Here is a 22,848-nt window from a genome sequence, read left to right as displayed (position 1 = left end):
AATGCCCAAGAAAAGTACAAGAACTTATTTTGGGTGTCGGGTCATTCAGAATAGCTGGAATCGCAAGGGCTTCCCGAAATTTGCGGCATTTCTGAATCACGGCTACTCTGCCTGCAAAACAGAACGCCAGGGTGTGAATGGAGCCTTAGACTTAATTCACAAAGCTAACACATCAGGCTAAAGCCGGGTACACACTAGTGCTTTTTTTTTCGTGCAACGAAAAAAAAAACTGACACCTCCGGTCGGGGGCCGCTGTACTAACCATGTAAGTTTAGTCCAGCCCCCCTGCCAGAACACTCTGATTAGCGCTCTCTGCCATTGGCTGAGAGCGCTGATCGGGAGTTGGTCAGCTTCTGGTTTTTCAGCATGCATGTCCGACATACACATGGGCAGAATGTCGGCCGGTATTTTTTTGTACTGGCAAATGTCTCCCGACTTTCTGTCCATGTGTACGGGGCTTAAGTATCATTAGTTAAAAAATGTAAAATGTTTTTTATTTATGAATGACTGACAATAGGTGTATTTGTAAAATTATATTGAAAAAGCAATAAAAAGATATTACAGTAAAAAAAAAAAAAAGGAAGCGCCTGCATCAACGGGATTTTACTTGCTTCAAATGGGTTTTGTATTTTCATACAAGTCTATGGAAAACTTGCTTGAAGCAGGTCACATGCACCTATCAATTCTAAATGATCTCAGAAGTTTCTCAGACTGATGTCAAACTGATGCCATCAATACAGGCTCTAACAGTTGATTTAAGCTGATTGGCTAAAATAAAGATCCGTATTTTTGTACTAAAACTTCGTGAAATAAGTCCAACATAATTTTTTTTAAATCTCAAAATGTACACATGGGACTAGAAGCTCTAAAAGCTAAATTGGGTGGGGGACCTCCCTGAAATGGACACGGAAGAGTGGAAAGACCTATGGGAGTGCTCCTTCTCGCAACTGGCCTTGGCCAGAGATAGACTGGTCCAGTTCAAAATTACGCATCTCTGTATTTTACACCATGCGTCTACAAAAATATACCCATCTATTTCAGATTCCTGCTGGAGGTGTGCTACACCTGCGGCGGACTTTATACATATTTTTTGGAGCTGTTCCCTGGTCGAGAACTTTTGGAATGAGGTTACCACATTCATTCAGGAAGTCACTACGGTTCAGATTCCATTGAGGGTGGAAATATGTTTGCTGGGGCTTGTAGATCCACTGGCTCCTAGCCGAGGAGTTAGAACTCTGTTGGGAATAATACTTTATTATGCATGCAAGGCCATCATTATGCGATGGAAATCCTCCTCTGGAAACGTCTGGTCAATTCAGCTCTGCCGTTATACAAACCCACCTATCTGTCCAGAGCTTGTGTCAAGAAATTTCATAAAGTGTGGAACATTTGGGTGGAATCCACTTATACTAATGCTGACTCTTCGGATGACTAGTTAACACTTGGATAAGTAATTAACGGTATATATTGTTATACAACTCTACATTTATGCTTCATTAGAGGGAGTCTTTCCTGACACATAAGATATGGGAGAGTGTGTATTTTCATAAATTCCAGAGTTTAGTTCTGTAAGATGTTTGAGAGGGAGAGTGGCCCATAAGAATCCTAATATTTCATCCTGCGCGGACTGTTAGAGCGTACCAATTTTTCAATAGTTTAGAGTGCCTTGATTTTAGCTATATTGTTTTTATTGTGATTATTGTGCTTTTGTTTCTGTTTGTTTTTTATTTGCTATGCAATTGAGCCTGGGTATGCACAATAGGCTCTGTTATGTACTGTTAACTTCGAAGCCTGCAATAAAAATAATAAAAAATAAAGGAAAATCTCAAAATGGAATATATTGCAGCTCAACAATCCTTAGATGTAGTAGTATCATTTGTTTATTTGTTTCCTTTATTTCCACCTGGTGATCCTATCAGTAACACATTTCTTGTCCCTAGTTTGACAATGGCCACTCACTGTGCTGAATGATATGAAAGAAAATTGTGTTAGGACTACTAAACATCTCCCTCTCTCCTTATCTCCATAACATGTGCATAAATTACCTATGTAACCGTTGTTTTTCCCTTATATTTTTTAGATGATTCCAGTGCAGGAAAACCCAACCAGCCTCATGATGGGCTAAATCCAGAAGTAGAAGAATTTTCCAATAAACAGTGGGGTGAGTTCTCCATTTTTCTTTGTTTAATTCGAAAACGCCTAAATGGTTGCACAAGGGAACACAGACAGCCCAAACTTCAGACATTTTCATTTATGAGGTCCAGTGCATCTCAGTGGTGCTACAATGTATATGTTAATTGTACTGCTATTTTAGTTGCTTCCCTAGACCTAGAGGTAGTGGCTTTGCTACTCATCTGCAGTTTAATGTTGCTAGTAAAACTGTGTGTGAGTGTGGGGCATGCGTGTGGGTGTGTGTGTGTGATAAGTAAACTGCCTTTGAAGGTACTTGAAGGTAGGAAGAGGATTTTTCTTTTCAGGTCTGCTCACAACACATACATAGCTGAAGGACACACCCCTTCTTCCTGCTAGCCTATGTAAAAGGAGTCGCAAAGTAAGCTGGTGGTGCTGGACTTTCCAATTAGAAAGCCACACATCAAATTAACTGTTGTCAAAGAACCCTGTAATATATGTTTGTTAGCCGAAATAAAGATTTTTATACCTGTAATAAAAAAAGAACATAATTAATAAAATGTATACTGTATTTATTGGAGTATAAAACTCACTTTTTCACCCTGCAAATCGGTTGCAAATAGTGTGTTATACGCCAATGGTGCAATTTGGGCTGCCTCGGAGAGAACCGGGAGGGGGGTGTGACGACTGCCGTCAGATTACGTACAGTGAGAATCTCCTGTTTACTCAGCAGCCTCTGTAATAGGAAGTCCCGTCTCCTGGGCTGGCATTGGACCAGTGTTCTGTCTATCATAGAAGCAGGTCCAAGAGGCGGGACTTTGTATTAAAGAGGCCGCCGAGTAAACAGGAGATTCTCGCTGTATGTAATCTGATGGCGCTCATCCCACCCCCCCTCCTTGAGATGGGCATTGATCAGGCTGAATTCATGGCAATGGGGAGGCTGCAGATGGGCATTAATCAAGCTGCATTGATGGGCAATTGTGAGGCTACAGATGGGCAGTGGTGAGGCTGTGGATGGGCATTGATCAAACTGCATTGATGGGCAATTGTGAAGCTCCAGATGGGCATTGATCAAGCTGCATTGTTGGGCAATTTTGAGGCTGCAGATGGGCATTGATCAGGCTGCATTGATGGGCACTCTACCCTTATTTTACTTCAAAGTTCTTTATTTAAAATCTATTTTTTTTTCCTGAAACTTCCCTCTTAAAATGAAGGAGCGTGTTATACGCCTGTGCTTGTTATATGTCGATAAATACGGTATATTACTTTTTTTTTTTTGTGTTACGGCCATACCATTGCTTTATAAGTAGGGCTTTAAGATAATTGACAACAGGTGATCCATGCTAGTCTCCACCAGCAACCCAGATAACAGGGTGACAATGCAGGAGCACAACTGAGAGACAGGGGAAGAGTGTTGTCACCCCATAACAGTAAGTGCCTGCACAAGGACCTTTAGAATGGGTAGAAACTATTTTAATAAAAGCTGCAGCTTTAGAATAAAAAAACAAACAAACTTTAAAATCACATTTAGCCCTGTTCACACCAGTATGATTTGTCATGCAATTTTACAGTTCCAAATCGCATGACAAGTCGCACCCCATTGTAAGGAATGGAACCATTCAAATTGCCACAACTCATGTTGCAGCGACTTTGAAAAAGGTCCCTGCACTATTTTTTGCCAATTTCATTGTGACTTACATAGAATTCTATTGTATGAAGTAGCAAGCCGCAATGAAATCACCATTGCAAATCGCACTGATCGGTTTTGAAATCACGCTGAAGTAGAGGGATTTCAAAGTAATGCCTGGGACTTAGCACTGATTCTGTATCATGTGACTGCTGTGATTGGCTCTCACAGTGGTCACGTGACCAGGAGCCTGTCCCACTGACTGCCAGTCAGATGCCTTGACCAAGAGCTGTTGACCAAGAATCCTTGACCTTGAGCACTCTCAGCACACAACCTCATACCACTGTGGATGCATATGTGCGAAAGCTGGGCATTAAACATTAAAGCCCATCTTTCATGCCACCGCGTATATGCGTTTGTGTTTGGCACAAGACTTATATGACATTTTAGTGATTGGGTTTACATGTCAACATTAAATAATACGTTCTGCCTAATTAAAGTTTAATCCATCTTTTTCTTCACAGCACGCCCACGGTTTACACAACCAGCCAAAATGAGAAAGAGAGTCATTGCTCGGCCTGTGGGCAGCTCTGTCCGGCTCAAATGCATTGCCAGTGGAAACCCCAGGCCGGAGATCACCTGGCTAAAGGATAACAAACCACTGTCAACTCAAGAGATTGGGGAGAACAAGAAGAAGAAATGGACACTCAACCTCAAGAGCCTCAAACCAGAAGACAGTGGGAAATACACCTGCCAAGTCTTTAATCGAGTGGGGCAGATCAATGCTACATACAAGGTGGAAGTGATCCGTAAGTATCTGTTCTGGCCTAACAGTGATGTTATCAGTGAAATACAATATCTTTTTTTTTTTTTTTTGGCACTTCTCTCTTTCTTCGATATTAAGAATGAGAACCACATGAGCCGTCCAATCTGATGTTCACAATATGGAAAACCTGGGCCACATCTGCTAACAATCAACAGACAGCTGTGTAGAGACACTAAAAACATGTGTTTACACTAAAACCAGGAGCAGAGACAGGAAAATGAATCAAACCTCATCCTAATGTCAGATCTGGCGCTTTCACTGTATCAGAAACCAGCACAGCTTACTACCAAACCAGGGAAACACAATCCGCTCCCTCTTCCTGATGGTTTGTATGAGCAACAGACTCATCTCGTCTGAACGTGAGTTGGCTACGTTACAACAGACGAAAATACAGTAATACAGGATATAACAAAATAACAAAGACAGACAATAAAAAGGACTGGGTTTATGACGTGTGGAAACATTCACCACTGGGCAATATAATAGGGTTGTTTCATATGTATCCAACCGCGACTTTTCCTATTTCTCTATCATATAATGGTTCAGCCTCTGTTATCCACTAGAATGCCATTTCTGATAAAAATGTGGAATCTTTGCCTACTGTTAATAAAGTTTTCCATGCACGGTACAATATGATTAAGCAGTCTCCAATGATCTACCACAGTGGTCTCCAAACTGTGGGCCATGGGCCAAATGTGGCCCTTTGCATGCCTTTATTTGGGCCTTGGGGCATTATTTCACCTCCTACTGACACCAAAAATGGGGCACAATGCATCCCAATTATACCAACAATGAAGCACTATTCCTCCCATTAAAACCATTAATGGGGCACTGATGCATTGTTTTTACTTTAACTTGCCACAATCTACCCCTTAAAGCCTGAACAACAGTTAACTGGCTCTTTGCTTAGAACTTTTGTAGACCCCTGATCTACCAAAAATGTTGTGCCTGCCTAATTGAATACAAATTTAGAGGATTGTTTTATGAAGTCCCCACATTACATTGTTTTGGAAAACACGAAGGAGGTTTGCTTATTCAGAGAATAATATCCATGGCCAGCTTTAGGCCCCATTCACATCTGGCGATTTGGGATCACAGGCATAATCACTGTGATTTTGCCCGCAATTCCAAATCACACTACAGTAGTGGCAAAACGCATCGTGCGTATTTGGGTGCCATTCATTTTTAGTAGCACTTTTCCGGAGAGTACGAGTACCAATACTTGTGCTCAAGTACTCGCCAATACTGATTACAGATACCTTTGCAGTGCAATTTAAACCCATAAAAAATGAACAGGCTCATATTGCACTGCAAAGAATTGCATGTGATTTGAGCAGGAATGCAGTCCGTGTCCTGTCCGAATTTCATGCAGTTTCCCATAGCATGTGAACCCAGACTGAAGTCACTGTGACAAGGCTGGGTTCAAACAGGAGCGCTGGGGGAAACCGCATGTGATGCTAACATGAAGCTTTATCTCATTTACGAAGCTCAGTAGCAACTGCACTTGCAGAGTATAAATGCACTTGCAAAGTACAAAGTCTATTTGCCTTTATAAAATCCAACCCATTCTCTTTAATTTCAAACCATGAGCATAACTTCATGTACCAATTATATGAAAATTTCAAAGTGTTTTGAGAACTAATTTTCATGTTATTTGCTTTGACAGAGAGAACAAGATCGAAGCCAATACTTACTGGCAATCACCCTGTTAATACCACCGTGGATTTTGGAGGCACCACCTCTTTTCAGTGTAAAGTGCGCAGTGACGTCAAGCCGGTGATCCAGTGGCTGAAGAGAGTGGAGTACGGCTTGGAGAATAAATACAATTCCACCATTGATGTGGGCGGACAGAAATTCATTGTGTTGCCCACCGGTGACGTGTGGTCACGGCCTGATGGTTCCTACCTAAATAAACTTATCATCACAAGGGCCAAAGAGGAAGATGCAGGAATGTACATCTGCCTTGGTGCCAACACCATGGGATACAGTTTCAAGAGTGCATTTCTGACAGTACTGCCAGGTGAGTGTAAATGAGTGGCTTTAAAGTGGCTCTAAAGGCATAAGGTTTTTTACCTTATGCCTTAAGGTAAAAAACTTCTTGGTGCAGCTCCCCTTCCCCCCAGCCCCCACCCTTATCCTAAGCTGAGCCCCATCTCGATTTAGCGGTGTGCATGAGAGATGCGGCTTTCCCTGGTCCCTCTCTCCTCATTGGCTCACACAGCAGTGGGAGCCATCCTGCTGCTGTCAATCACAGCAAGTGAAGAGAGAGCAAGAGTGGGGCCCAACCATGCCCTGTGTGTGAGTGGACAATGTCCACCCATATGAGCGTGCTCAGGATTGAGCCTGCTCGAGTGCACCCATAGCAAAAGGCTTGCTATTGGGGGACCTCAGCAGGCGGGAGGAAGAGCCAGGACTGCCGACAGGGCACCGAAAAAGAAGAGGATCAAGGCTGCTCTATGAAAAACCAATGCACAGAGCAGGTAATTATAACATGTTAATTTAAAATAAAAATAGAGCCTTAAAAATCACTTTAAGCACTGAGCTCATTCATCCCCATGTATTTCTAGCAGATCTCCTAAACGCCAGCCCCTCTGTCATTTGCCTGCCCCTCTGCTCTTCTTGTTCACTCACAGAACACTTCACTGTATTCCATGAACCATTCATGAAATGCAAACCGTCTGTGAATGGACAGGGGAGAGGTGGAACACATTGGGGTTGATTTACTAAAACTGGAGAGTGCAAAATCTGGTGCAGCTCTTCATAGAAACCAATTTTCTTCCAGGTTTTTTTGTCAGAGCTTAATTGAACAAGCTGAGATTAGAAGCTGAATGGATACCATGCACAGCTGCACCAGATTTTGCACTCTCCAGTCTTAGAAAATCTATCCCATTGTGTTCTGTGGACGGACAAAGAAAAGGGGGAACATATAGTGTGGCTGGTGTATAAGGGACCTGAAATTCTCCTGTCAGAGCGTCAAAAGTATATGATAGCTATACTACCAGACATCAATAAAAGTGGAAATTGTGAAGAACAGGCAGTGAACCAGCAGAGGGCATACACCTCATTACACTTATATATTTGTAACCCAGCAGATTTTTTTTTCCTGGAGTTCTTAGATTGATTTTTATAGTATTAACCACTCTACGCCAAGGCAAATTCTGGCATTTCTCTCCTGTAAAAATCATCATTTTTTTGCTAGAAAATTACTCAGAACGCCCAAACATTATACATATTTTTAAGCAGAGGGCCTAAAGAATAAAATGGAGGGTGCTGCAATTTTTTGTGTCACATTGCATTTACGCAGTGATTTTTCAAACGCAATAAAAAACAAAGAAATGTAATTAATTTTAATGCCAAAAAAAATAAATAAATTATTTAACCCAATTTCTGTTAAAATATAAAAGATGATGTTACACAGAGTAAATAGACACCTAACATGTCACAATTTAAAATTGTGCACACTCATGGAATGACACCAAACTATGGTAGTTAATCTCTATAGACAAAGCTTTAAACATCTTTACATGTTACCAGTTTAGAAGTTACAGAGGAAGTCTGGTGCTAGAATGATTGCTCTCACTATAATGTTTGTGGCTATTCCGAACATGTGTGGTGCAAACATTGTTTACATATGCAGATGCAAACTACTTACGCGTTGCACGAAAGCATGAGGGGTCTGGAGCGGTTTTAAAAAAAAATGTATATACATATATTTTTTCTTTTACACTGGCCCTTAAAGTGGCTTTTTTTTACACTGGCTTTGTGATAACCCAGTGAAAGCACCAAATCAAAGAGGGACATCTCTTCCCACTGCCTGTAAAAGCCATTCAGCGGCTAATCAGCTGCTAGGATGGCTTTTACAAAATAGGGAATCGCTGGCTGAAAAAAGATACCAGGAGGATGCCTGTAGCTGCAGGCATCATCCCGGTATAACCACCTCAACCTAAGGTCGTCCATGGATGTCCTACAGTCGGGAAGTGGCTAAAAGAGTTTTCAGCTTAGGAAAAAAAAACATTTGCCATCCCAGTGAAGGGGCTCATCCTACTTCCATTTTCACTAGGCATTTTATCTGTAAACATGTTTCTGAAGCCAGGGCTTCATTGCACTGAGGAAAGTAGAACAGTCCAGAGTTCTACGGAAACCACAAAACTGCTCTTTCACATCCGTAAAAAAAGGGTTGAGCTGTAAGGGCCTGGCCAGAGCCTCTCCGCTGTTTAGTATCGGACCACCAGTATAAGGGATTTCCGTAATAATTGCTAAAAGCGCAACCCCTCTTTAAGCAATCAGTGAAGTAATCTGATAGCAACTCTCATCCTAACTCTTTGGATCTGGTTAATTTTAGAAACCATACAATAAATCGAACAGAGCAGTTAAAACAGTAGGAGCATCATCCAGCATTTTGACTAAAAGCTCATATTTACCAGCAATTGCACTGTGATTGGGCAGTGTTCAGGAATGCTGAAATTGTCTTGGAAAATGATAGCGATTAAATGAGAAAGCACTGGATGAACATCGCACTGTCTGGCAGAGCAGTATTTGGCATCCAAATGCGGGGCCGGCATAGTTTACATTTCTGGCTTGTTGACATTAGAGGAAGGTATTAGTGACAATTAACCACATTTTATTTCTAGGCTGCGTTAGGCAGCCAGGCTTGCTGCTGAGCGATGGTATTTGGAAACCACATGTGGTCGACGCAAGTTTATTCTGTTACATCGAAGCAAGACAAAATAAAACACAACCTTGGAGATCAGCTCAGAACAAAAGCAAACTGTTTGTTTGTCCTTTAAGACCTTAATGGGACACCAGCAACAAAGTTTTACTTGTTGGCTGCCTATGGTCCTCCTTGGCAGATGTTTTGTTATCAAAGAACCATAGTGTGCTAGTAGTCCGTATTTATGCTTGACATCTGTTTTTCATTGTTCTTTTCTGGTTCTAATCATCTGTATCTATTCTTTTTTTTTTTTCTCCATGCCTGCTTTCTGCAGATCCGAAGCCCCCAATTGCACCTGTGAGCATATCGTCCAGTAGTCTTCCTTGGCCAGTGATAATCGGAGTTCCAGCTGGAGCCGTCTTCATATTTGGGACAATTCTTCTGTGGCTTTGTCAGACAAAGAAAAAGCCATGCTCTCCTCCTGCAGCGACGGCTGCTGTCCACAGACCGCAGCCAAGGGTTTGCATACCACAGATGGTGGACAAAGACTGCATCTCCTCCATAAACTATGAGGAGTATGTTGCGCAACAGCAGCATTTACTTCCCCAAGGACCTCTTTTGGCCAATGGAGTGGCTTCAAAAATGTACCCAAAGATTTATACAGATATCCACACTCATACGCACTCTCACGTGGATGGAAAGGTTCACCAGCATCAACACATTCACTATCAGTGTTAAATGCCATAAACAAACTTGTTTCTCAAGCGGTACCTCAAGACTGATTGGTTCAGCCAACACTGCCAGTAGACATGGATAACGGAGTGTCATGGATAATGCAACGGAATTCTTCTACTCATAAAAGGAATCATGAAGGAATCTCTGGTTAATCGGAGGTCATTGTTGCTATTTTTTGTTTTTTTTGTGTTTTGGAAAAAGGAAAAAGCACTGTGTTCCTACAAACTAGTTGAAGAAAAGAAAAAAATGGTCACTGTCATATTTCACCCAGGTTTAGTTTATGCTGGTACCTTCTTTATTTTTGAAGCTATGGCCAGGTCTTCAGCCTTGGTCAGCATTTGAGCTTTCAGAAAGGTCTAAGAAGGAACCAATAAGGGGGAAAGAAGGATTTGTATGAAGAAAGTAATAAATATCATTAGTTATAAGCTAGAATGTTCAAGCAACATAGAACGTCTTTGTCAGTATCAGTGAATTTTTGGTGGTTTTTCTTGTCCCTCAAAGTGCCTGTTTTTTTTTGTTTTTTTTAAGCACTCTATTGCAAAGCCACGGTCATGCCAAACCTCATATCCTAGCCTTGTTTCTTCAGCTATTAATACTCATTGAAAGAAAAAATCAAATCTGAAGTTTTGAAGAACTACATAATTTATCATAAATGCTCAAATAATAACATTATAAAACATTAAAAAAACAATATTTTGCTGTCGATAAAAGCAATAACCTATCATGTGGCTTTGAAAGATGCCTTATAATCATTATGATAATGATGACAGACTTTATAAAGCAATTTGTGACTATAGGAGACGTATATAGATTTTAAACTAAAGCCATGTATATTTAATTTATTTTGTTAAACAGAAAAAAAATGTCTATGTAAAATATTATTTTCAGCAAAAATGTTCATTTCTATTTTCTGAGTGAATTTGTACAATTGTTTTAGATACGACTCGTTAACCATAAAAATGTTACCATGTAGCACGTGACAGTGGTTTGTTAAGGAGGACTTGCTGGATATGGATTTCAAAATGGAAGGTTTGTGCATGTTTGTATTGTTTTGAAAGTACAACTAAAGGCAAAACTTTTTTTAGCTTTTGAATAGAGGGGAGGTGGATAATATCACCTGTCAGTTTTTATTACTATCTGTGCCCCATTATGGAGATTTACCCTCTCTATTTGTCCTGTTTACCATTATCATTGAAAGTAAAAGTAAATCCAAGATTTTGTGTTGTCCCCAGAAAAGTAATGGAGGGGGGGGGAAATCTTCCTGTGGTGACACTAGTTCTGGTTACCTGGGGCTCTCAGTGCTGCAGCAAGAGCCACTCTTCCCGGACACCGACCGCCATCATGACTGACGCATCAATTTTCTTTGCCAAGGACTTTTTGGCCGGCAGTGTGGCTGCTGCTATTTACAAGACCGCTGTAGTGCCCATTGAACGAGTCAAGCTTTTGCTGCAAGTCCAACATGCAAGAAAACAAATCATAGCTGAGAAGCAATACAAAGGAATCATGGAATGTGTTGTCCATATCCTCAAAGAACAAGGTTACTTGTCCTTCTGGCGTGGCAACCTTGCCAATATGATCAGGCATTTCCCAACCCAGGCCCTCAACTTTGCCTTTAAAGACCTTCCTCAACTAATTCCCTTAATTTGCAGGGATTTCCTCACAATTCTTGTTTTGGCTTTAAAACAGGAAGTGAAGAGAAATCTCCCCGATGGGATAAAGATGGCAAAAAATAAACCTTATAAGAGTTATAATCCTCCCTTTCTCTATCCAAATTGAAAAAAAAAAGTTTTGCCTATAGTTCTACTTTAAGCTGAGCCCCAGTTACCATCCACTGCCATGGCAAGGTTCATTTGAAATAAACCTGCAATTCGTTTGCAAGACTAAATTTAGTTTTAAATTGTAGGCATCACTAAAAAATGTTGCTCCATTGCATTGCTTGTGGGATGTATTGATGACATGCTTCAGCCTCGATTTCAAAAAGCCATCAACATCTTCTTGCATGCACCCCAAAGGATCTTGCAATTCTTTGCAGCAGTCATTTTTCAAAGAAAGCGGTATGATTAAGAGGCTGGTGGTGCTACTTTTTAAGTTCTAACATTGATCAGCATCTGTAAACGAATGGCAGCTTTCATTTATAGGGCCCCTGCATATGCCTATCATATGATACTTTATTTTGAAAAGTCCTATTCTGAGCAGCTTTTAGGGCATGAAGTCTACGCATTAGTCTACCCATTAAGACGGCTCTAATTTCCTAGGTGATCAATTGTAACACATAAGAATGCAACCTATTCATTCATCAAAATCTAGTCATTTGACTATAACATCTATGCCTGCATAAACCATTGTAACTAATTATATTTGACCTTTTGGTAGCCTAGTGTACTCAGGGTAGTGTAAGCTGGCTAAAATCTCTTCATCTACAAGAAACAACAAATATACATGAAGATGATTTTTACCTACATATCAATTCGGTTGATATGAACAATTTTAAAGAAGAATTCCAGGAATGGAATATTTTTATATATCTTCATTGGTTCAGCTTAAATCATTGTAACTATGTACGAGGGTTCTTCAAAAAATGTCCACACTTTTTATAAACTCTTTTTATTAAGAATTTCAAAAACAAATTACATCACTTGTACTGAACTGCAAGGTCAGCTGGCTTGCCAGACAGTCACATGACACCCTCAGACATGACCAATTACTACTTCTTATGTCATCACCATTTCCAACGAGAATTTAAAAATATAAAAGTGTGGAAAAGTTTTGAAGACCCCTTGTATATACTATACCTAGCTAATGTCCAAGAAAACTGGAAATCACTGTAGTAGACATTGAAGTAATCACCATTTGCTTCCGGGTCCCGTGCTGAGCAGCTGTACTGATGTATTGTGAATACTGGAGGTCAGCCACTCAGCACGGTCACCATTTAGGCTTTGCATTTTCTGAGTGAGAGCGGAGTGGTGACAGCATGCTTGTCGCCTTGTCCAATCAGAGAACGCTTTGCATTCATTCAGAAAATGCAAAGCATTCTCTGAATAGTGCCCGCTTTGAGTGGCCAATGTCCCGTAGTAAAAATTCACCAGGTCAGCCACCGAGTACGGGACTCAGAAGCAAGCGAAGATCACTCAGGTAGCAGTGTCGACTTCATTGGAATCGGCCAGGTATGGTATATACATAGTTATACTGGTTCAAGCTGAACCAATGTACCTATGTAAAATATATACCATGCCTGGAATTATTAATTAAAACACAATCAGGTCACTTTATGTGTGCTGTTACTCTTTGCCATGTTAAATAAAGATTTAGGCTGGCAATACACAATTCAAATCTCAGCCGGTTCCTAAAGAAATTGAAACCATTAATGGGCAGTCTGAATGTACAAAGCTGATCGATCAATTTGGGTACAACCAGCCTGCCGAATTCTTTTACGATTATCGCTAGTGGCTGCTATATACCTGCTAGCGATAATCACTGTCTTCTCTCGGCGTGGCGGCTTTCCCTTCCTCCCCACCAAGGGAAGACAACGGCCCAGCAGGAGGGATTCCCGCATCAGCACTTTCTGTGTGGATGGGGGACTCGGGTTGCAGGAAAGAACTTTGCAGCATGTATGGCTGGCCTTAGCCAGTAGAGACTGGCACACATAGGCTTCAATCCCCAATGGTTGCACAAGACAAGTACTCTTTAATTTACCACTGAATCAGGAGTCCTATTTTTGTATACTTTGCTAAAACTAACTTTATAGCATTATTGGCCGTGTAGACAATCTTGTACAGAAACTGCTTCATTCCTATGCTCAAAGCTTTATCAGACACTTGCTTAATATGTATATTTCTTGTCCGTTGATAACTATAGCACATTAATGTTTGTTCATACAGGTGAATTTTGTGTGTACATCCTAAAAAAAAAAAAAAAAAAAAAAAAAAAAAAGGCTCATTTGCCATTCTTTCTCAGTCTGAAAATAAGAAAATATTCTTATAAAACTTTATTCCATAATATTTTTTATAAAAGTGTCCATTAAAGTATATATTGGTTATTTTATAGCAATTCTTAGTAATTGTTTGTATTTATGAAAACAAGAGCATGTTCTGTAAATTATGAGGCAAAAACTTTAGGCAGCAACAGAAAAAGTGGCACCTAATAACAAAAGGTCTGCGGTTGCAAATCTTTAATCATAGGTAAAGTCCTATTTGCTTATATATAGAGCTAGATATATCTATATATATAGATATATATATATATCTATATATATATATATATAGACATATCTATATATATATATCTATATATATAGATATATATATATATATATATATGAGAGATATCTATTTGTAGATAGACATCTCTCTCTCTCTCTTTCTGTGTGTGTGTGTGTGTGTATACACACACACACACACACACCCGCAAAACAGGATTTTAAATAAGAAAAAAGTTAACAGTCTTTTTCTTATCATTTTAACAATTTTAATATAAATCTCTCACCGGAGGCAGTCATTTTGCATTGTAAAAGCTAGGGATGTCACTCAACACACCAGTATTAGAGGTGCACCAAATGGAAATTTTGGTATCGAAACCGAAAATGCAGGATGCACTTGGCCGAACACCGAAGCTGAAAATGATAGTTTTAAAAAAATATATATTTTTTTTTATATATAATTGTATTATATTTGACTTTTTATTTAATATAATGAATTTAAGTGAATATGAATTTATTGTTTGGCCATTATTGGCACCTTTCACATAAGAAAAGTTAAAGAAAAATGCATCCCTTTAATTTCTATGTATGTCTTCACACTGGTCCATTGCGCTTCCATTGTGGTGTTAAAAGTCCTGCTTGCTGCATTTTTGGCCTGTTGCAATGAATTGAAAACGCAGCAAGAACGCATCAATAACACACCCGTATTACATTTTTCTTCACGTGCCCTATGAAAAACACACCATAGGCATAGTAAAATCACAGCAAAATTGTGTGTGTTTTCTGTGCCATTGTCGGCACTTTTTTTCTCTTATAGGTAAAATGGCAATAACACAAATTTTTGGCCGATATGTTTTGGTGACGAAATTTTGGTGCATCTCTAACCAGTATAGCAGAAACTAAGATCTAAGAAACTTGAACATACATCTACTTTTTGCCCAAAAATCCTGAGCAGAGTTTTAAAATGATCGCACTGGATAATTAACTTTCACTGGTGTGATTGCTTCAAGACACACTGAATATCAGAGTTAAACCACAATTTCGAAAAACGAGAGCAGCTTTTCCCAACCTTTTTGCCCCAGAGGAACCCCTAAAAATATTTTCAGGTCTATGGGAACCCTTAACCCCTATAAGACCTCATGCACACTGGACTTTAAAATAACGTTATAAAAACGTAGGTAGCTTTGCAGTGAGTTTTTCAACTTTTTTCAATGTTTTTGCAATAGCGTTTATTAGCGTTTTTCCGCGTTAGCGGTTTTCAGTGTTATCTTTATTTATTTTTTTACAATGGATCAAAATTGTTAAACTCTGATGAAAGATGTTCTTGAGTGTTTAGCAACGTTTATCAGCATCAGAGCGTTTTTACAGCTGAAAAACGTCTCTCACAACCTACTAGTTTTTTTTGTTTTTTTTACTGCTCAAAAACGTTACTGCCCAAAAGTGATGATAACAGCCTATGTGTGCATTGACATATAGGATAACATGATGGAGAGTTTAATGACTGTAGAAAAAAAGATCTACTGCCAAAAACAGCTGCCGTAAAAATGTCCAAAAACATCCAATGTGCATGAGGCCTAAGACGAGAGGTTCAATCAGGTCCACTTGTCTATTTTTCAGGCAGACACCTGGGTATCTCGAATCTGAACCAATCTGGAAAAAACAAACGAAAGGGGATCTGTTCTCCTCCTTCAGAATGGGTTGGATCAGAGGGCAGTCAGCAGTGGCGGCAGGTGCTACATTTTTTGGGGAAGGGGGAGCAAACAGTCACTCGCTCCTGTGCCCACCAGCCCTGCACTTACCCATCTGGGTCGTAGGCAGCTTTGGAACCTTGCTGCGTCTCCTCCTCCCTGGAAGCTTCCTCCTCAGTGACCAATATGGTCGCTTCTCCTCTCGGCTAATCGGGTCTCAGGACCTGCTTCTTGATTGGCTGGGACGAGAATCAGGAAGACAATACCGAATAGGCTTCCAAAAAAAGAACCTATTGAAATCAATGCATCCGGCGCCCTGCATGTAGATTAGGGACTGGGCGCATGGATTAGGGGTGTGGCGACAGAATGGACGGGCCACCACTGGCAGTCAGGTATAAACAAACAGCCAGTCTGTTTACATTCGACTGCCCATAGAGCAGAGCAGGCTGTGTCTGCTCTGCATAGGAGAAGTGGACATGGACCTGTCATCCGACTGCTCTGCTCAGTGCACTAAGGGATCAACTGACAGATCCCCTGCTGAGAAAAATCGTATCCAGTCTGTGTGAAAAGGGTCTTACTGAAACTAATTAATTTGGGTCAATAGGAAAAGTGCCCCTTACATTGGTGAACAGTGTTGGTCAGAATGCCAGCCTTACAGACAGCTAAAAAAGATCATTGGTGTCATGCTGCTGGCTTTGCGAAGTGTTGTTGACCTTAGAACTGTGGAGGCCCCATCAAATAGGAGGTCAATGCTCTGGAGGAATCCTCGGGTTCCACTGAACCTTGGTTGAGAATGGCTGCATGAGAGAGTGAATCTTTTTTCTGTCGGCAACACAGTTCATCTGTTTCAGTGTTGCCAGTTGGCTGCCTGTATGTGAAGGGGGAATTAGAAACAGTTGCAGCTACTTTCAACAGGAAAATATGTTAAAAACATAGGATATTTATGTCTGCCCGCAGTTTGGACAAATCAGTGCTAATGCCGCGTACACACGAGCGGAATTTCCATTGGAAAAATCTTGGATGGTTTTTCCGATGGAATTCCACTCAACCTTGGCTTTCATACACACAGTCACACAAAATTTCACTGAACTTTCGACCGTCAAGAACGCAGTGACATACAACACTACGACCAGCCGAGAAAATTAAGTTGAATGCTTCCCAGCATGCGTGGAATTGTTTCCGAGCACGCGTAGGAATTTTGCGTGTCAGAATTGGTACAGACGATCGGAATTTCCGATCGGAATTTTTTCCGACCAAAAAATTGAGAACATGCTCTCAATCTTTTGCTGACTGGAATTCAGCTAGCAAAATTCAGATGGAGCATACACACAGTCGCATTTTCCGACCAAAAGCTCTCATTGGTCTTTTGCTGGCCGAATTTCCGATCGTGTGTATGGGGCATTACTGTCTTTCCCTTCTCAGGACATCTTGGAGGAAAACATTTCCTTTGAAAATAAAAATGATAATGCTTAGGTTGCACAAAGTTTTTGCTTCATATACAAAGTTATCCCGAATACAGCTGCTATTACCTTTTACACAGTTATATCTTTCATTTGTCTTACTTTAATGCCTGCTCAAGTGATATCAAATTCATATTACCATGTTAAATATAAATTATTACATTTAAGTGTACATATTGATTCCACAGGAGCCATTTAGTAAGCATCACAGGCCAGGCCATCTTTAGTGCAGGGCAAGAGGGGCAGCTGCCCCAGGCCCAATCATTGTTGTGGGGCCCAAAGCAGTTACCCCTTGAGCCCGTACTGCCCGCAAATAGTTGATAAGTGAATTCGGGAGGGCCCAAGAAAAGGTTTGCCCAGGGTCCAATCAATATTAAAGATGACTCTGATCGCAGGACATGTAGCAGTGTAGCCTGCCATCACACTAAAGCCTATTAGGGAAAAGCCTTGTGTATAGGAGCCCACTGTCCTTTCTAAATATAATAAAACCACATATATTGTAAATAAGAGAGTCACAAATATGCTCTTGGGCCCACCACATCTTTGTCCACCATGAAGCCTTCAAAACCAAGGTGCCTTGTATCTTGTGATCGACATGTAGGCAATGCATATACTAAATTAACAAACACCCGCCAATCATGCAGAACCATGGCCCACTTTGATTGATGCATTCTTTTTATATTCATTCATAAAACTCTGTCCCTACCAGCAAGGGCTAGATGGTTGTGTTTGGTACCTCCCAGGCCAAAGGGTCCCAGTCTTCTGCTTGTCCCTATCAAACGTTTGACTGCATTGTTGTTACCCATTAAATAGCTGTCACCCTGTTGCAATATGTACTCTTCAATGTCTTGAATTTCAAATGTATGAGTTAAATATATATATTGCATACTTTTGGAAGTCATTTGTCAGTCACAGTTTGTTAGATCTACTTCATTATGTATATGTCCAAGAGTCTTCCGGTTATTTCATCATTTTTAAAACAAATCTAATGAAACCAGTCTGTAAATTACAATTTTAAATATGCACCATCTGCAATATGTCCATCAACATTCATCTAATTATGTTAGGTGTGTTTGTACAGATAATTCAGTTTTCCCAACTTCTGGGCAAATTATCTTTTTAAAGATTTTATTTTTGGTAATGGAAAAAGAAAAAAGAATCTTGTTTTTGTAAATGTTAGAACGGTCCTGTTTTATCTGATTAAGCTAAATGCCTGATAATACTTCTTCTGTAATATCTGTTCCCTTTTATGTTATTATAATATTTTGTTTTTGCATCTAGATATGTAAAAGTGTATATTATACATTTTTGTATAGTAAGATGTGTATAAAATGTGCCATATGTAGCTTTTATAAAACCTGCTTATGGCTCAGAACAAATTTGTCTTGTTTTATTTTCACAAATTGACAAAAAAAATAAAAATATGAAAGAATCACTGGGGTTGATTTACTAAAGGCAAATAGACTGTGCACTTGGAAAGTGCAGTTGCTCCAGAGCTTAGTAAATGAGATAAAGCTTCACTTTGAAAACAGTACCCAATCACATGCAAGGAAAAAAACAAAAAAAAACTGAATTTTTTTGCTTGCACATGATTGGATGATGGAATATCAGCAGAGTTTCTGCTCGTTGACTAAGCTCTGGAGCAACTATTTGCCTTTAGTAAATCAACTATGTACAGGGGATTCTTATTTTATACAACAGGCATTTCTAAAACAGGAATGTATTCCAATCATGTAAACAATGATTTTTCTATTAAACCTCTGGGAAAATGCACAGCTCAGATTGCAGTGAGGACATACGTAATGTGCCTGATAGTACAGGTCTACACCGCAGGCAGTTCAATTCATGGTGACTTATGCCGCGTAAACACGATCAAATTGTCCGGGGTACTTAGTCCGCCGAACCGCATTTCACCGGACAATCCGATCGCGTGTGGGCTTCAGTGGACTTTTTCAGCGTAAAGTCCGGTGGACTTAGAAAGTAGTTTTGCAGCCCAATCTTTCTGCCGGACTTGGGTTTCAGCGGACAATATGTTCGTGAGTATGCTAGTCCGGCGGACTAAGAATGACGTATGCTCAGAAGCAAGTACGAAAGGGAAGCTATTGGCTGCTGGCTGTTGAACTTCCTTTTTCTAGTCCCGTCGTACGTGCTGTATGTCAATCGCCGGACTTTCCGTGCGTCCGTGTGTGGCCAAGTCCGTTCGGTAGAAAGTCCGCCTGACTATCCGCCGGATTGTTTGCCGGACTAAGTACGCCAGACAATTTGATCGTGTGTACGTGGCATAAATAGATCTCTTCACCGTATCTCCCCACATGCCTGCACCACAAACATCCTTGGGTGGCCTTGATGCCTGACCACAGTGAGAAAAATATATAGGCCCTGACTCAACAAGCTACAATAGCATTTAACCACTTTCCTACTGGCCACTTTTACCCCCTTCTTGCCCAGGCCAATTTTCAGTTTTCAGCGCTGTCACATTGAATGACAAATGTGGGGTCATGCAGCACTGTACCCACATGACATTTTTATCATTTTTTTGCACACATATAGAGCTTTCTTTTGGTGGTATTTTTTCCACCAATAGGGGTTTATTTTTTTGCTAAATTAATGAAAAAAGGCAGAAAATGTTGAAAAAAAACAAAATATTTTTCATTGCTATAATATTTTGCACACAGGTAGTTTTTCTCCTTCACTGATGTGCACTGATGAGACTGCATTGATAGGCTGCACTGATGGGTGGCACTGATGTGTACTGATAAGGCTGCACTGATAGGTGGTACTGATGGGCAGCACTGATAGGCAGCGCTGATGGGCACTGATAGGTGGCACTGAGAAGGAGGCACTGATTGCAGCACTGATGAGCATTAATTGGCAGCACTGGTGGGCCTGTACATCATGATAATCAGTGCCCTGATTAATAGTGTAGGTGTTCCTTTAACATGAGCTGGTTATCAGCTCTCTTCTCTCCTCATGCTGCCAGCGTGAGAAAAGGAATGCCGATAACCGGCTTGTGTTTACATCGTGATCAGCTGTCATTGGACACAGCTGAACATGGTAAAGGGCGGCTGTGATTGGTCCTTTACCCCGATGTGTGATCAGCTGAGTCTGAAAGCACTTCCCACGTGGAGGGCTTGTGACTTGGTATGGCTCAGGATGGGGGGGATGCTCGCTCACCATGCTCCGATTGCATGCTCCGATAAGGGTCTGGTATAGATTGTGGACCCCACAGCCTTTTTTTGGGGGTTTTATTTATTTTGGCATGGGATTCCCCTTAAAAGCCATACCAGGCCCTTTGGGGTCCATTGGGGGGGGGACCCCACACTGTTTTTTTTTTGTTATAATGTTCAATTGCTGGCATGTTTTTTTTTTACATTCAGCCGTTAGTAGGGAACCCGCTGACAGCTGATAAGTCATCCGTTGTTAAGGACATGGCTGCTGCCTTCCTGACCCGCTCCTTAGCAACCAGCTCAATGCGATAAATTACTGCATGAAAAAATGCAGTAATTACAGCTCAATCGAACAAAAAACACATTCGTTATTTAATGCAAAATTCTTAGTGAATTGCACTTCCAAAACTGATTTAACGCTAATATACCACATTTTATTTGCTGTTAATTAACACTTAGCTAATTTACCCCAATGTATTTATATATATTTTTTAACATATCCTCTAAAACACACAATGCTCTGATAATTCTATAAGGTGATGCATACAAAGCTCCACAATACCCTTGTTCAATATTTTTTATTCGTTCTTATTAAAGTATACAAAGATAATCAAACATCAACGAAAAGCTTCTGCAAAGAGATTAACCGCTTATGGACCACCCCAGACAGATTTACTGCAGCAGGGCAGCCCTCCTGCACAAAAATCACCTACAGGTACGTGATTTCGTGCATGGGATCTGGGGCGCACACGCCTGCCACCAGCGACCCGCTTCCGCTGGGATTGGACACCGGTCGTTCTCTGGATTGGCAGAACGGCAGTCTGCCTAGGTAAACAAGGAACTTTAGGCCGAGACGGTGCAAACACTGCTGAACGCATGTTTTAAAAAGCTGAAACGGGCATTTAGAAACACCCGTTTTGCCGCGTTTAGCGGCCTTTTACCACATTTGCATCTAGAAGCATTACCTATAGAAGATAACCTCATAAGCTCAAAAAAACTGTATTAACTATTTCAGCCATTTTGTGAGACCAGAGTGAGTAGCAGCAGCTTTGAGAGCAGCAGTGTACTTGTATTTAGCATACAAGTACACTGCTCCACTTGCTACGTCACTTGCTACATCACTTCCTACATCACCTGCCACAAGTTGTGGATTGTCCACTTGCCACGCCACCTGCCACAACTTGTGGATTGTCCACTTGCCACATCACCTGCCACAAGTTGTGTATTGTCCACTTGCCACGTCACCTGCCACAAGTTGTGGATTGTCCTCTTGCCATGTCACTTGCTATGTCATTTGTCACATCACCTGCCACAAGCTGTGGATTGTCCATTTGCCACATCACTTGCCATATCACCTGCCACAAGTTGTGGATTGTCCACTTGCCACATCACCTGCCACAAGTGGATTGTCCACTTGCCACGTCACCTGACACAAATTGTGGATTGTCCACTTGCCACGTCACCTGCCACAAGTTGTGGATTGTCCACTTGCCACGTCACTTGCCACATCACCTGCCACGTCACCTGCCACAAGTTGTGGATTGTCCACTTGCCACATCACCTGCCACAAGTTGTGGATTGTCCACTTGCCACGTCACCTGCTACAAGTTGTGGATTGTCCACATGTCACATCACCTGCCACAAGTTGTGGATTGTCCACTTGCGATATCACCTACCACAAGTTGTGGATTGTCCATTTGCCACGTCACATGCCACAAGTTGCTTGTTCAAATCTAACAACATATGGGTCAAATTCCAATTATACTTCGGGTAACAGCAATGCTAGTGGTGTATTGGATTGGATCATGGGCTCATTAGGGTATATAAATGGTCTATGAATCATTGCAAGCAATAACAATTGTTTAAAATATTTTTTAAATGGTTTTTCATCATTTGCCATCATTTTTGAGACTTTTAATTTAAAAAAAATAGGGCACCTTTAAAAACGCTTAGAAACTAAAACGCGGCTAAACGTACCAGCGTAAACGTCTAAAACGCGGAAAACTTTTGCATCTGAAGCCATTTTTTTGCTTCTGGAAAATCTAGGTTAAACACACCTGCCTAGAAACGCCAAAAACGAGACTGTGTACATGAACACATAGGATAACACTGAATGAGTTCAGGTGCAGTTGAAAAAAGTGTCCAACCGCCTCTGAACACTTGTTTAACAACGTCTCGTGTGCATGGGGCCTTAAAGAAGTGATAACATTTATTTGCAGTGGCGGCTGGTGCTCAATAATTCGGCAGGTGGCAAAACAATGGTGAGCCATCACTGCAGTCTGACTGTGGTGGCTGGTGGGCCGCTCTTCCCCTGCTTTTCCCCCCAGCTGTGCGTCTTTTCTGGCCGTGCGTCTCCTCCCTACTCCCCC

The 22,848-nt window shown here is 40.9% G+C and overlaps 1 protein-coding gene across 4 annotated transcripts in view; it reads left to right on the top strand.

Annotated features, from left to right (window-relative positions):
• FGFRL1 (fibroblast growth factor receptor like 1) overlaps window positions 1–10,941 on the top strand; it is a 255,180-nt gene extending 244,239 nt beyond the window's left edge. For all 4 annotated transcript variants that reach the window (XM_077477954.1, XM_077477956.1, XM_077477953.1 and 1 more), the window contains 4 exons: window positions 2,081–2,161; window positions 4,282–4,566; window positions 6,250–6,603; window positions 9,569–10,941. In XM_077477954.1, coding sequence (XP_077334080.1) covers window positions 2,081–2,161; window positions 4,282–4,566; window positions 6,250–6,603; window positions 9,569–9,972 — 1,124 coding nt within the window. In that variant the 3' untranslated portion in view covers window positions 9,973–10,941. The remainder of the gene's footprint in view (window positions 1–2,080; window positions 2,162–4,281; window positions 4,567–6,249; window positions 6,604–9,568) is intronic.
• Window positions 10,942–22,848: the final 11,907 nt, after the last annotated feature.

This window comes from Lithobates pipiens, unplaced genomic scaffold (genome assembly GCF_037356315.1).
Source record: "Lithobates pipiens isolate NorthernLeopardFrog02 unplaced genomic scaffold, aLitPip1_a1.2 Scaffold_13, whole genome shotgun sequence".
Lineage (NCBI taxonomy): Eukaryota > Metazoa > Chordata > Amphibia > Anura > Ranidae > Lithobates > Lithobates pipiens.
This window is presented reverse-complemented; position numbering and strand designations above follow the sequence as displayed.